Raw genomic sequence first — 12,939 nt, 5'->3', positions numbered from 1 at the left:
TTTCCCTCATCAAGGATGATAACAAATGTGTCTGAACAACATATCTGAGGACAGAGGAGGTGGGTGTGAGACTCATATCTAAAGGAGGGGAATCAGACCTATCCTATATTCTTGCATAAATTTTAATCAGTTATTATGTAATGAATTGTTTTTTGACATATTGCTCAAGTTTGAACAATAAGTCGTTATATTTTAGGGGGAATAGGTTGATACTGAATAATGGTTGCATTTTCCTGGGATAAAAATATAAAAATTCTGCCTGAAAGCTATTAGGCACCTGGGATCCATACTGTATCACCAAATACTTTAAGAATTTGGGACTTGATATTCTGGAAAGAAGAGAATTGAAAACAATAATTCAATACCTAGGAGAGCTAACTGTTAGGCTAAAATTTATATCCTAAAAATAGTGTGAGGCTCCTCTTCTATTTTGACACTTGTCTGTAAGGAGGTAGTACCTGGAATAAAAGCCTCCTGGCAAATCCCTTTACACACTCTGGCAAAAAGACACTTCCAGTAAGTTCTCTCATATGTCTTTTGCAATGTGGAGATGTGAGAGATGGCTATGTTCTCTAGAAGCTCTAAGGCCTAATGTGTCCTATATTCATACAACCCAACATAACAAGCTGTGTAGAAAGAGGAATGAGAAAAGATCTGAGAAATGGTGGTGGCTTGCCCTTCTAAAAAATATTAACCCCATATCGGAATCTAAAATTAAAGAGCAGTGTATTTCAAGTAGATGAGACCTCAATTTTCAATGCGATATATTTAGAACAATTTTTCAATCAATCCCAATGGAAAAAAAAATACTATGCTGGCTTTCCACTAATGCAACGCTTATCAGCATGCACTACTGATCCAAGAGAAGTGTGTGAGAATTAATTGAATTCTTCTGGGGCTATGATGAATAGAAATCTAAGTTAAAATGCAGAACTGAAAGAATATAGGATTACTATAAATTAGCTGATTGCTTTTATTTCTTGGAGTCAAGGAGATTTTTGTCCAAAACTATGGTAATGGTGTGCCTTGCCTTTTTTTTTTTTTTTGAGGGGCAGGAGTTATTAAAATAACAAGAGCATAAAAAAGATGTCTGAAGCTCATCATAGGCGAAATCTTAGGATTGGCCCTGCTGTAGGATTGTCTCTTGGACAGTTGGTCTTAATGTCATTGTCCAAGAAAAACAGCTTAGATCTAAAACTTGCTCTTCCTAGGCATCCATGGCTTTACTTCATTTATAAAAGTAAGTTTTCATGATTTCCTATGTATTGTTTCATGTGTATTCTCCAATTAATAAGTCATGTAAACAGTTCCAACACCAATAATAATTGTTTATCATTCTAATCTTATAAGTGAGAATACTGAGGCTAGATCTTGACTTTATATTGTACCCCACAGTATTCCTCATTCCTGTGTTATAATCTATTTCATCAGTTAATGGACTGTTATTTCTTGTGGTGCTTAGAATTATTACTTACATGCCTTATACTGGGTCTTTGTGTTTTGGGCAAACTAAGAGCTATAAAACTCAAGACTTTAACAGATATTGTGATGAGGTGAGTGATTGGTAGAACTGTGCTTCTGTGTTCTTCATGCACAGCAAGCCATAGCAAACAGCTATTCAAACAGGGATGGGTCAGGTTTAGGCTTTCATTTTATTCACTGGGAATTGCCAGTTATAGCTTTCAGTGGAAAAATTTGCCTGGACATGAAGTTTGGGCTCCCCTGTTTTTCTGTCTGAAAAACTTTGAGAATTTCTCATGAGTTCAACATGCAGGGGTAATGCCATTTTTCTTCATTTAAGCATGGTTTAACACTTTAGGGCTTCATAATAATGTTCCCCTGTGTGTTTGAATATTAACAAAAGGAGAGGAATCCTCGGAAAGATAAAGCTACTAGGTTTGAAAGAATATTCGTGATGAATAATTAATTCATACTGAGAAATGCTTTAAAACCTCGAAAGCATGTTGAAATGTCAAAGAATACACTATCTGAGCTGTTTTGTCATGACTGGGTTAAAATAAGTTTTTATTTCCCCTTGTTAATTTTATGAGAACTAACTGGGTCACGCCGGTCCAGTTAAAAAAAATAAACAACTTGCTTTGCATTAGCTTTTTCAGGTCAGCAGATAATTTGATTTGAAAAGATTTCTCTTGTTGACAGGTGTTTATAATTATAAAAATTTAATAATGAAGGCCTTAGCTCTGATGTTAAGTGAAAAAAGCAGGACCCAACATAGTACATGAATTATTTTATTGATGTGAAATTAATCATAAGGGGTAAGTGTGTACTTTTGTGTCACCCTACACTGGAGGGTAAGTCATATGTGCCTCTTGGAACAATACTAAGCACATACTAAGGCTTTAGAGAAACTGACCAGGAAACCAGAACTCCAGTCTAGGGCAGCATGCTGGTAGGTTTGCTCTTTGACATTTGGGCAGTCCGTTCAACTTGTCCAGACCTCTGATCGCTTATCTGCTAAACAAGGTGTGTTGGACAAATTGATTCCCTCAAGTCCCTTTGAGTTCTAAAATAAGATGTCTCTCTGTGGTATTCTTAACCTTCTTGGATTCAGAAATCTCTGTGAAGTTATTTTAAGATAAACAGAGGCTTTGTGGCTCTCAGATTAGGTAGGAACATGCTCTGATGATCATTCAAGCTGATTCCTATTGCTTCTACCTCTGATGTGCTGAGATGAGATTTTTTTGGTGTGATTGATACTTCAAATCTTGATTAGAACCTGGTGGGGTAAAAAATAAACAAATTCAAAAACAAGAGGAGGGGGTACGACTAGGCTAGTACGCAGTCTATTCAGAAAAAGCAGCTTTCCTTGAATTGTGGAGGCGAGAATGAGTAAGAGGCAGCATTAGAGGGGAGGCAGAATGCCATCCAGGGCTCCAGAAGACAAACTACTACAGCATTACAGAGCTGGAGATAGACCTCCAGCTCACTGGCTGACTCTGTTTCAACCTGCAGTGTGGCATCAAAACTCCAGCACTTTTGTTTCCTTTCACTCTGCAAACGCTTTGTGAAGTTTGTGTGAAAAGGAAATTGTTTTTTTGGTAAGCCAGTTTATTCCCTGTTGTAAGATGGAAGTACTCAGGATCCACTAGAGCACAAAAGCTACCTTTTATTTAGTAAATAACATCTCCACCACTTCAATACACAAATAAAAAGAAAAACTCCAACAACAAATTGCCAGTTAAGACCTAGATTGTAATTTTTACAACCCACAATGCAGAAAAAACTGTTTACTTCGTTTGCTGACACTGGCAAAACTAGAGAACAGAAAATAGAAAAATGAGATCCAATAATAACTTACTAGTAGATTTATTTGATTTCAAGGGACACAGGCCTTCTTTCTCCTTCACTTACACCATGGCAGCTACCCACAGCTGCATCAGAACTAGCAAAATGAAGGATTCTCTTCGCAGCATACCAGAAAAGACAAACGCTTCTTGCAAAGGTACAGTGTATCATCTGCCAAAGTTTCCCTGGATGTGACTGCAGTTTGGCAAATGACCCTCCATGTTTCTACCGTATGCAGGACGATTTGTTTTAGAAGCGTGCGTTGCTCTGTGGGCACTGCAGGTCATCACCACAATGAGTTAATGGAAGGGATACCTTTCAAAGAGCTTGTGAACCCAGCCTCCGCCCTCTTGATGTTCTCCGTCCTCTGCTCTCTGGTTTTCTAGTCCTCAGCTCTGCTGAGGAAGCTGGGTTATGGGAGTGGCTACAGAGAAGGATGTGGGCGATTGGATTGTCTTTGAATGCATTCTAAGATTAGCTACACGTGTTGGGGACTTATCAGCACTTGTGACAGAGGGAACTGATTTCTGGTTAGGGGGCACTTTGCCTTGAAATATAAAGCAGACTTTGGGCCACTGAAACATGCCTGTTCAGCCAAGTCACAGACTTTTGGTCTACTTAGCTTATGTTAATAAGGATGCAATTATTGTAGGGCTTTATTCAGCAATGAAGTAGTCAAAATGAAATGCAGAGTGTGATGACAGGAGCTCTGTCTGTAGGAAACTCTCAGAGCCCCAGTCCCCTCATGTATATATCCTAAAATACGAGCAGCACTTTCATAACCTCCGTACCCAAAACACCTGTGAGAGTCAAATGAGTGAATGCATTTGAAATATCTAAAATACCAGTGGATGCTAGTTATTCTTATGATCGATGTGATAAACAGAAATGAAATAAGCCTAGTCATTCCTTAATACTCTAATGACAAGAAGTAATTCCAAATCTGGAAGGCCCCTTCCTAATTCCTATATTTAAAAAAATTAACAGAGGACAAAAATAATTATTTTTTAACTTCCCGACCATGTACAACCTGTGCCTATATTCTAAAAACAGAGCCATTCTGCAGATGACTTAGGTTTCTCTGCAGCATCAGAGTAATGAAGTGTAGAATCATTAGCACAACCTGCATAGATGTACAAGTGAAAAGAAAATCCCAATAACTGAATTAAAGAAAATGGAGATAAAAAGAAACTCATAGAGCTTTCTGAGTTACTCTTTGATTAGCTTCCTGGGAACACGAGTAAAGGAAAAAACCAACACAACTAGCCATCCCTTAAAAATGCTTTTTCTCTTTTCTAGGTAAGAAGCACCACAGGTGCAGGCTGAGGTAGGAGCTGGGGAATAACAGATCCTCACACCACTTGCTCTCCTGCATGCAGGAGAGAGATACCATTTAAATAGAGAGTGGCATGGACATATATACACTACCAAATGTAAAATAGATAGCTAGTGGGAAGCAGCCATATAGCAGAGGGAGATCAGCTGGGTGCTTTGTGACCACCTAGAGGGCTGGGATAGGGAGGGTGGGAGGGAGATGCAAGAGGGAGGGGATATGGGGATATATGTATACGTATAGCTGATTCACTTTTTTATAAAGCAGCAACGAACACACCATTGTAAAGCAATTATACTCCAATTAAGATGTTAAAGAAAAAAGAATTAACTTGAAAACTGAAAATGTTAGAGAAACTGAGCTAACTCCGTGCTTGATGTTCTGAACAATGTGAGAAAAATGAACTCAACCAATAATGGGATGAGATTTAGCCTTGTTTTTTTTTTTTTTTTTTTTTTTTTTAAGATGAGGCATGTATTCTAACCAACTTCCTTCAGTAGTTTAAATAGAATTTCAAGAGCAAAATAAAACAAACACCAGGTGCCCACAGATGAGTTATTAGTGTCTGGGGTTGGGGGAGAGAGGAAAGAGAAAGAGAATGAGAGAGAATGAACCAAGAGGGAGGAAAAGGAATCATATTTATTGAGTCAATGTGGGAAATATCATGACAGCTATTCTTTACTGAGGACAACAATTTTAATTCTTTAATGTTAGGGCTTCATATGGAACATTTATATTCACTATGATATAATTAAACACTTATTAGAAAATGTTGGCTAGATGGTATTAACTGATTTTCCTGTGTTTGTTTTTGTTTGTTTTTACTTATTGAAAATATATCAGGTTATTAGATATGGCCTGTTTAAAAAAAAAGATAGCTCACAGCATGGATAAGATGTGAAACTGGAGAATGTTACCATGTGCTGACCGCTGTTTTAAACAAATCGGTAGAGATTTACCTTTGAACACTATACAGAAGAAGCTAAGACAGGGCTTAAACGTAGAGCACAAGTGTGGTGGCAGATGGCGAACTGACAGTACAGGGGAATATCAGTAGTTTCTTCTCTTTACTTTTTAAATTTAGATTTATCTTAGGGGCAGTGATTCTGTGAGCTGCTTCCTCATTTTAAAGGTGCTAAATTGCGCATCTCACAGATAATGAAGTTGTTGTAACATCATCTATATTATTTACAGTTGGAGTTGTCTTGAGTTGCTCCTATTATATAAATCAAACAGCAGATGATATATTTTGGATTTCCATTTAAAAGAACACATTCTTCCTCTTGTTGAAATCTGTAATGCTATTATAGGTCTCGTTTCCATGTATCAAGCACCAATATTTTCTTTTGCTTCACAGAGTGCTGCAAATATATGCAGCTTTCTCATTTGGATATTATTAATTTTTCCATAGATCATATACAAAAGAAATTCCATCTGTGGATAAACGGATCTATCAATAGTAGTAATAAAATTCATAACAGCAATGATAACTTTAATAGTTCCCAATATTTATTAGGCATTTTCTTTGTGCCAAACACTCATCTAAAGGCTTTACATGCATTAATTCATTAAATCCTCCTAATAATTCTAGGAAGTAGGTATTACTATTAATTCTATTGCACAGATGAGGAAACCAAGGCACAGTAACTTGTCCAAACAATCTCTTCAGAAGCAAGATGATTTAATAGGAAAGTAGTTCTTGAAAAATACACAGGCCCTTTTAGGAAGGTACCTCTTCATTATAGAGATGAAGTGAATAAACATATTTATGGTTTGAAACTAAATATATATTCCCCCAAAACTAGAAAAAAATAAAACAAACCCATATTTTACTAAGCTGCCTTTATCAGATTAACAAGCACTGGTGTTAAAAAATGCATATGGCATGAAGCGCTTTATTCTTTGTCATTTCTAACTCTTTTAGATAAAACCATTTAAACCTGGCACAGGAGAGACACATACCAGCCAACAATTCTATTTGAGTAAACCCTCTGGATTAAATGTGTGGGGGTTTTTTTTTTCCCCTCAAAAGAGTCATCTCTTAATGTTCAAGATTTAATATTTATCTATGATCCCCGGATTTAGAATCAACCTTCAGAATTTTCGGAATATCAGGAAGGATCTTATACATTCTCATTTTAGGAAGAACCAGAACGAAAGACACTAAGTCAGGGCCCCCTAAACTGGAGAATGGGCTTGCAAAGAGATTGTGTGTCTGTGAACTCTATGATATTAGTATAAAGATAAAGTGTGTAGGTGCCTTTTCTTTGCAAGTGGGATTTAAAATGTTCATCACATTCTCAAAAGGAAGCAGCTCCCCCCAAAGGGTTAAATTAACTGAACTAAGTTACATGCTCAAGGTCACATAGCTGCTAAAACTGGGATTTAGTTTCTGTCTTCTTATTTCGTATTCTTCCTAAGATACCTCAAAAAGTAATATTAAACAAATAAAAAAAATCCACCTGAAAGCCATTTATATATTGCTTATTCTTTGGAAAAATTCACTTTGATGGAAGTCTAAGAACACAGTTGAAGACCTCTGGCTCTAAGCTTTCTATCATAAGTGTTTCACAATGTATATTTCAAAATTCCTAGGCAGTCATCCCAGCCAAAAAGGCAGTTTTTGAATTAGCTTGATATGTATAGGCTCGGCCATTATGATTTAAAGGTGGCTACAGTCTTAAGTGACCTATTGGAGAGAAGAGGCTTCTTGAGTCCAACTGACTCATATGTTAAAATTTTGGCTCTGCCAGTAACTAGCTAATGATTATAAACAAGTTACTTGACTTTTTAAAGTTTAACAGTTTCCTTGTCTATTAAATTGGATGATAACAACTAGCTTTTGAGGTTGTTCTGAACACTATAAATAACAACTATACATGATTTTATACACTGTATATAAAAATCTATGACATGATGCCCAACACATGGTAAATACCAAGACAGTCATGTCTATCATAACGTCTTGTCTTTGTTGTCAAATTTAAAAGGAGGTTTTAAATTTTGCTCTATATTTAGGCCTGGCCAACGATTTTAAAAAGTTCCATGTCAACATGACTTTTAAAGTGAAATGTTAATTATAATCCTACTAATAGAAATGTAGTACTGTCAGCAGTGAAGAGTAATTCTATTTTACAAAAAAAAAAAACAAAGCTTTTTTTATCTAGGACTGTAATAGTTAGATTGAATTTTCCATAGTTACAAGGCAGTACAATTAATAATCTACCACTAATTGATATCCCTGAGTTTATAAGAAGTTGAAGATATAAAAAAAGATATTTGAGCTAAGTAGATCACCTGTGAGGGACAGACGTAACGTTCTGCAATTGTAGGACTCTGATGCATTTGGGTCACTGATGATTCCCCCTTTTGTGTCACTGCCTCAGAAAAGTTAGGCCATAAAGAGGGAAATGAAATATTTAATGTGAAGTTTGTGTTATCCATGATTCCAAATGATAAAATGGACTTTTTAGGTAAAAAGGCAAGGCTGGGTGTGCGGATCCATGCTAAGCTACTTAATTTACAGTCACATCCTGTATCAGTAGGAAAGCACTGTGAGTGATGTGGGCCTATGGAAGCCTGGATCGAGGAATCAGAAGAGCTCAATTCTAATTTAAGCTATATTAATTGTTCACCTTTTACACTGAGAAAGTCAGGGCTGATTCTCTGTTTGAGCTCCAGTTTTCTCATATCTAAACATGGATACCTATGTGTATCAAAATATTTATAGTGTTGCTTCATCAGACTGTTGTGAGTACAGTAAATAAGATAGTTGAAATGAAAACTACATAGAGCTAACTCTTAGAGAACTCAAAAGTAAAAGATATTAGCACTGGGGAAATTGATACTCAGAGAAGTCAAGGTTACATAACTACTTAGTGACAGAGCTGTGACCCAAACTTGCTTTTCATCTTTTGGTTTGTCCATTTCTCTTTTCGTACTTTAATAAAAGTATACTTTCTGGACAACTTTGGCATCTATAAAATTAAGCATATTATTTTATATTATTTTATTCACATATAAATATTAGTTTCCATTTAGTCTTCTTTGACAACATTTATCTTAAATCATTAAAATAAATCCCATCATCCCTTTTTTTCAGGAATTACTATTTTCTCTTAAGAACTGCTTAAACATGTTGGGATCCCAACAGTAACTGCATTGGTCAAAAATTCAATTGTATTTTCATACTGCTTACTCTCTAATTCAACAATTGTGAGCATTTTGTTATTAGGACTCTTGAATTTATTCTGCATTTTCCCCAGCATACATAAAATAATTGTAATTCGGAAACACGTCATGAAGTGTCACTATTTTCAAGGGGTTCAGTAAGCACATTGGTGCCCATACACAATTCCTGATTCTTTTAAGTTTTTCCCTTGTCATCTTTCAGTGGAAGTATGTTAAAAGTTTTGCTCTATTAAACCAAGATAAAGACAACACGAGTCATGGTGGCAACACCCATTTTTTTCTTTAATGTCATCAGATCACTCTGCAAAGTAATATGAAGAGAGTGATCAGAACCACTGAGAGAAGAGCAACAACAAAAACGCCCCAAATAAAACACTCAACCACAGTCATGTAAGTTATCACCATGGGTAGAACCCAAAACAAGCACGTTACATTTTATAAATTGTGCATGAAGTCACTTAACATTTTAATATACTTTAAAAATCTGGCTCTGTGTTATCAAAGCTCCCTTTATAGGAGAAGCCTCAGTTAGTGCTTCTGTGGTTCCAGTTCCTGGTATTTTTTTTCTGTGCTTAAGATATAGGATGGGCTTCCCTGGTGGCACAGTGGTTGGGAGTCCGCCTGCCAATGCAGGGGACACGGGTTCGTTCCCCAGTCCGGGAAGATCCCACATGCCGCGGAGCGGCTGGGCCTGTGAGCCATGGCCGCTGAGCCTGCGCGTCCAGAGCCTGTGCTCCGCAATGGGAGAGGCCACAACAGTGAGAGGCCCACATACCGCCAAAAAAAAAAGAAAAGAAAAAAAAAGATATAGGATGATTGCTTTTCCCCTTAAATATCTGCTGGCTAGGACTTAGTCAAAGATAAAATGCTGTTCATGGTTGTAATCTAGATTAAAGCTCTCTGTATAGCCCATAAACTTCAATTAAATGCTTCTAACCTTTTGCATAACACTTAAAATTGAAAAACTTTTGGTTTCTAGGTCATCTCTAGATTTAGGGTGTATTTGTGGGCACAGAGCTATAAAAAGGCAGGTTTTAGTCTGATTCAACTGCTTTGGCTCTTATACTGTAAAAATAGCATAGGAATGAAATGTACATAGTTTCCAACTATCATAATAAAGGTACAAGGAGGAACATTATTTGTCCTTCGACATACTTTACTGTTAAGATGGTGGAAAATAACACGTTAAGGAAAATACTGACAAAGCAGGCAAAAGCACAGGGAAGTGGTAGTACTGAATGACCTAATTCTGAGTGGAAACAATGCTACAGTACAGCAAAGGCAGAATGACAAGTTCTCTACCCAAGTTCATGCCAACTGGGTTCTCAATTTACATTAATTTATTTTATTTTTATAATTTACCTTGCTTCACTAATGACAAAAAAGATTCCTCTCCTCTGTGTGTGACTTGGTTTAGTTTCTTATTTACTATGGATATGATTTAAGAGACTTGAGACAAGAAATTGCTACGATAGTTTTTTACATTTTAAGATGGGAAATAGGTAAATTGTAAACCCTATATGCTGATCATTCACATATACCATTTACAGTTTTTAAACAGGACCTCAAAAGAAGCAACTACCTATTTGGCACTATCCTGCTTGAACTAGCATTGGTGAAACTTTGATAAAACTGATCAATTTTTTCAATATGGAAAAAAGTTAACTCCTGAACACCTAGCATCTTTAATTGGCTCAAAAAGGGATTAAGCCATTTTCCAACATCAAAAGTAAAATTGATTGTGAGAATTTTACAAAATATATCTATGCTGCATAATACCATTTTGAGAAACGGGGACTGAGGTATGGACTTGCTCAAATGCCAAAAGGTCGTTCTTATTCCTCCAAAATTGGAATTCAATGTGTTGTTGCCTTTGGTGCTGACTGGGAAAGCTTTTAAGCAGAGTCTCACTTTCAAATTAACTTTGAATACTAGGGAGGCAGGTAGGACTTGGTCAGAGTTATGAGATAAAGTGGTGGTCATCATAGATTTCAGAGGCAGAAAAAAGGGAAAGGTACTTGAACAACTATAGATGAAAATGTTTCAACTGTAAGGTACTAAAAAGGTCTGGGTCTGAAGCTGGTACTATTTAATGTTTTATAAAACATCTGGAAGAGGGTAAGCAGTGAACTTTCAAGTATGAAAAAGCCACAAAGCTCTTCTGAATGCCAATGAGGATGAATGTGGTATGTGGCAGTTGGTAGTCCAGGTTAGGATTTAAGTGACATTGTAAACTACTTTCTAAGGAAAGCAATCCAATGCACTACCATGGCCACAAAAGACTAACAAAATGCTGAGTGCTGAACATGAGCTCCTAAGTGTCTTTAATATGCCATGTGAGAAGGATTTATTATTGGAAAGGGGTGAATGGATAATACTCTCATGAATCCTTCAGAGAAGCTAGGTATATTTGAGGAATAATCCTCATCTTCTAGGAGAAATCATTCCTTCTGGAATAAACTCCTTACTACTACAATTGTGAGAGAGATTACCAAGCAGTCCACAAATTAGATGAGCTAGACATTTCTAATGTGCTTAATTTTTATTAATCATCACATCACCACTCCTAACTTTTTGACTGTTCCTAGTGGTTATCCAGAGTTATTGACAAACAAACCCCTCACCATTTTTAAGTAACAGTCTATGGGCATCTTCTGACAATCACCTGTTTATTCATAACCATCAGCAACCATCAGGAAAATGGGCAACCTCAATTTGCTTCCCCTATATAAACATGAACTGCATTATGAAATCTTTCATCCAGGGTAGAAGCAAGAAGGTAATGAGGAATGCCCTTGTGTTACATGGTGTCAAGGATATTGTGTGCTCAAGGATTGGTATATTTGTATGAAAAAGAAAAAGTGAGAACAAGCAGCGCCTAAATCTTAAGTAACTGTTTTCATAGATGGCCGAACACCTAGTTAAAACTATATTTTCATGCACATATTTAAACCCATGAAAATAAAGGTGTAAATAACATCTGCATTTCCTTACCTTCTATTGCTGATAGGAGAACTCGGGAATGATCATATGCGATTACATTTGCATATCTGTTCTTTGGTTTGTTTACTTCCAAGTTTGAATGTTCCCATGTGAACTGCTGGCCAGGGTCAATTGACTTTAAAAGAAAAACAGCACACATACATAAAATCAATACTGAATAACATCAGATTATAGGCATTTATCACAAGTAACAAACGATTTAAAAAGAAAATTCTGAAGCTACACTTCATCAAGACGACTCTAGCTGTGAAGCTGAACACTAATATAACCAGCATAAGATGAAATGATTAATCATAGGAAAAAACACTGATAGTCACCAACACTGATTAAAATGGAAAAAAGAAATCAATATAGGTGTTCTGTTAATAGTGGAAAGGCACGTTGGTTTCTTTTTTTTCACTTTTCCATTTCCTTCTCTGCTGCTGTAGTTTACAAGTTATCTTGGTTCAATATTCCCTCCAGTTCTCTAGTTCTGTGAACATTATTTTATCTTGCTTACCCTTTCCTATGTGGACCTAACCTCGTTCTTTAAGTGGACTGATCATTCACTGGATTCACTAGGCACAGGCTCTTCTTTCTTCACCTGCAGGCTCACATCTTGAGGGCAACTTAAAATTTTGTCTGTTTCTCCAAAACATACTATGACCACTATCACAAGGCAATTTGTACAATTCAGACAGTTAAGGATAACAGTAAAGAAGGGAGGTCAGTTAAATCAAATAATCTTCTTAGAATATTAATTTATAATCTAATGCAGATAGGATCTCATCGCTTCTTAAGTTATCATTATGTGTTATCATGTTTACAAAGTTTGCTTTTTATTCTTTATTTTAAACTTAGTTTTTCTGATTTTTAATGTCTTTCCTTGATGCCTTAGTTCAAAGTTGTTCAATAATCTAAATATTCACAGGTATAAAATAATATATAAAGTTCTTTATGGTTAAAGCAGAACCATTATTTTGAGACTGAATTCAGGCTTTGATATAAAACTCTGGGGAACTTTTTAATGTCCTGCAATGTTATGGAAATCAAAATGCTTTTCCTTTCATCATAGCATACTGACATTTTTTAAAGACATAATTTCATGGTATATGGAAATATGAGTT

The 12,939-nt window shown here is 36.2% G+C and overlaps 1 protein-coding gene across 4 annotated transcripts in view; it reads right to left on the bottom strand.

The window, feature by feature from the left end:
- The window catches only part of PTPRD (protein tyrosine phosphatase receptor type D), a 2,148,730-nt gene that overhangs the window by 61,625 nt on the left and 2,074,166 nt on the right, over window positions 1-12,939 (bottom strand). For all 4 annotated transcript variants that reach the window (XM_081238160.1, XM_081238163.1, XM_081238162.1 and 1 more), the window contains one exon: window positions 11,825-11,948. In XM_081238160.1, the coding sequence (XP_081094286.1) occupies window positions 11,825-11,948 (124 nt within the window). The remainder of the gene's footprint in view (window positions 1-11,824; window positions 11,949-12,939) is intronic.

This window comes from Mesoplodon bidens, assembly GCF_964165515.1.
Source record: "Mesoplodon bidens genome assembly, chromosome: 6".
NCBI classification, from domain to species: Eukaryota; Metazoa; Chordata; class Mammalia; order Artiodactyla; family Ziphiidae; genus Mesoplodon; species Mesoplodon bidens.
The sequence above is the reverse complement of the archived record's forward strand: the minus strand, read 5'-3'. Positions and strand labels throughout refer to the sequence as shown.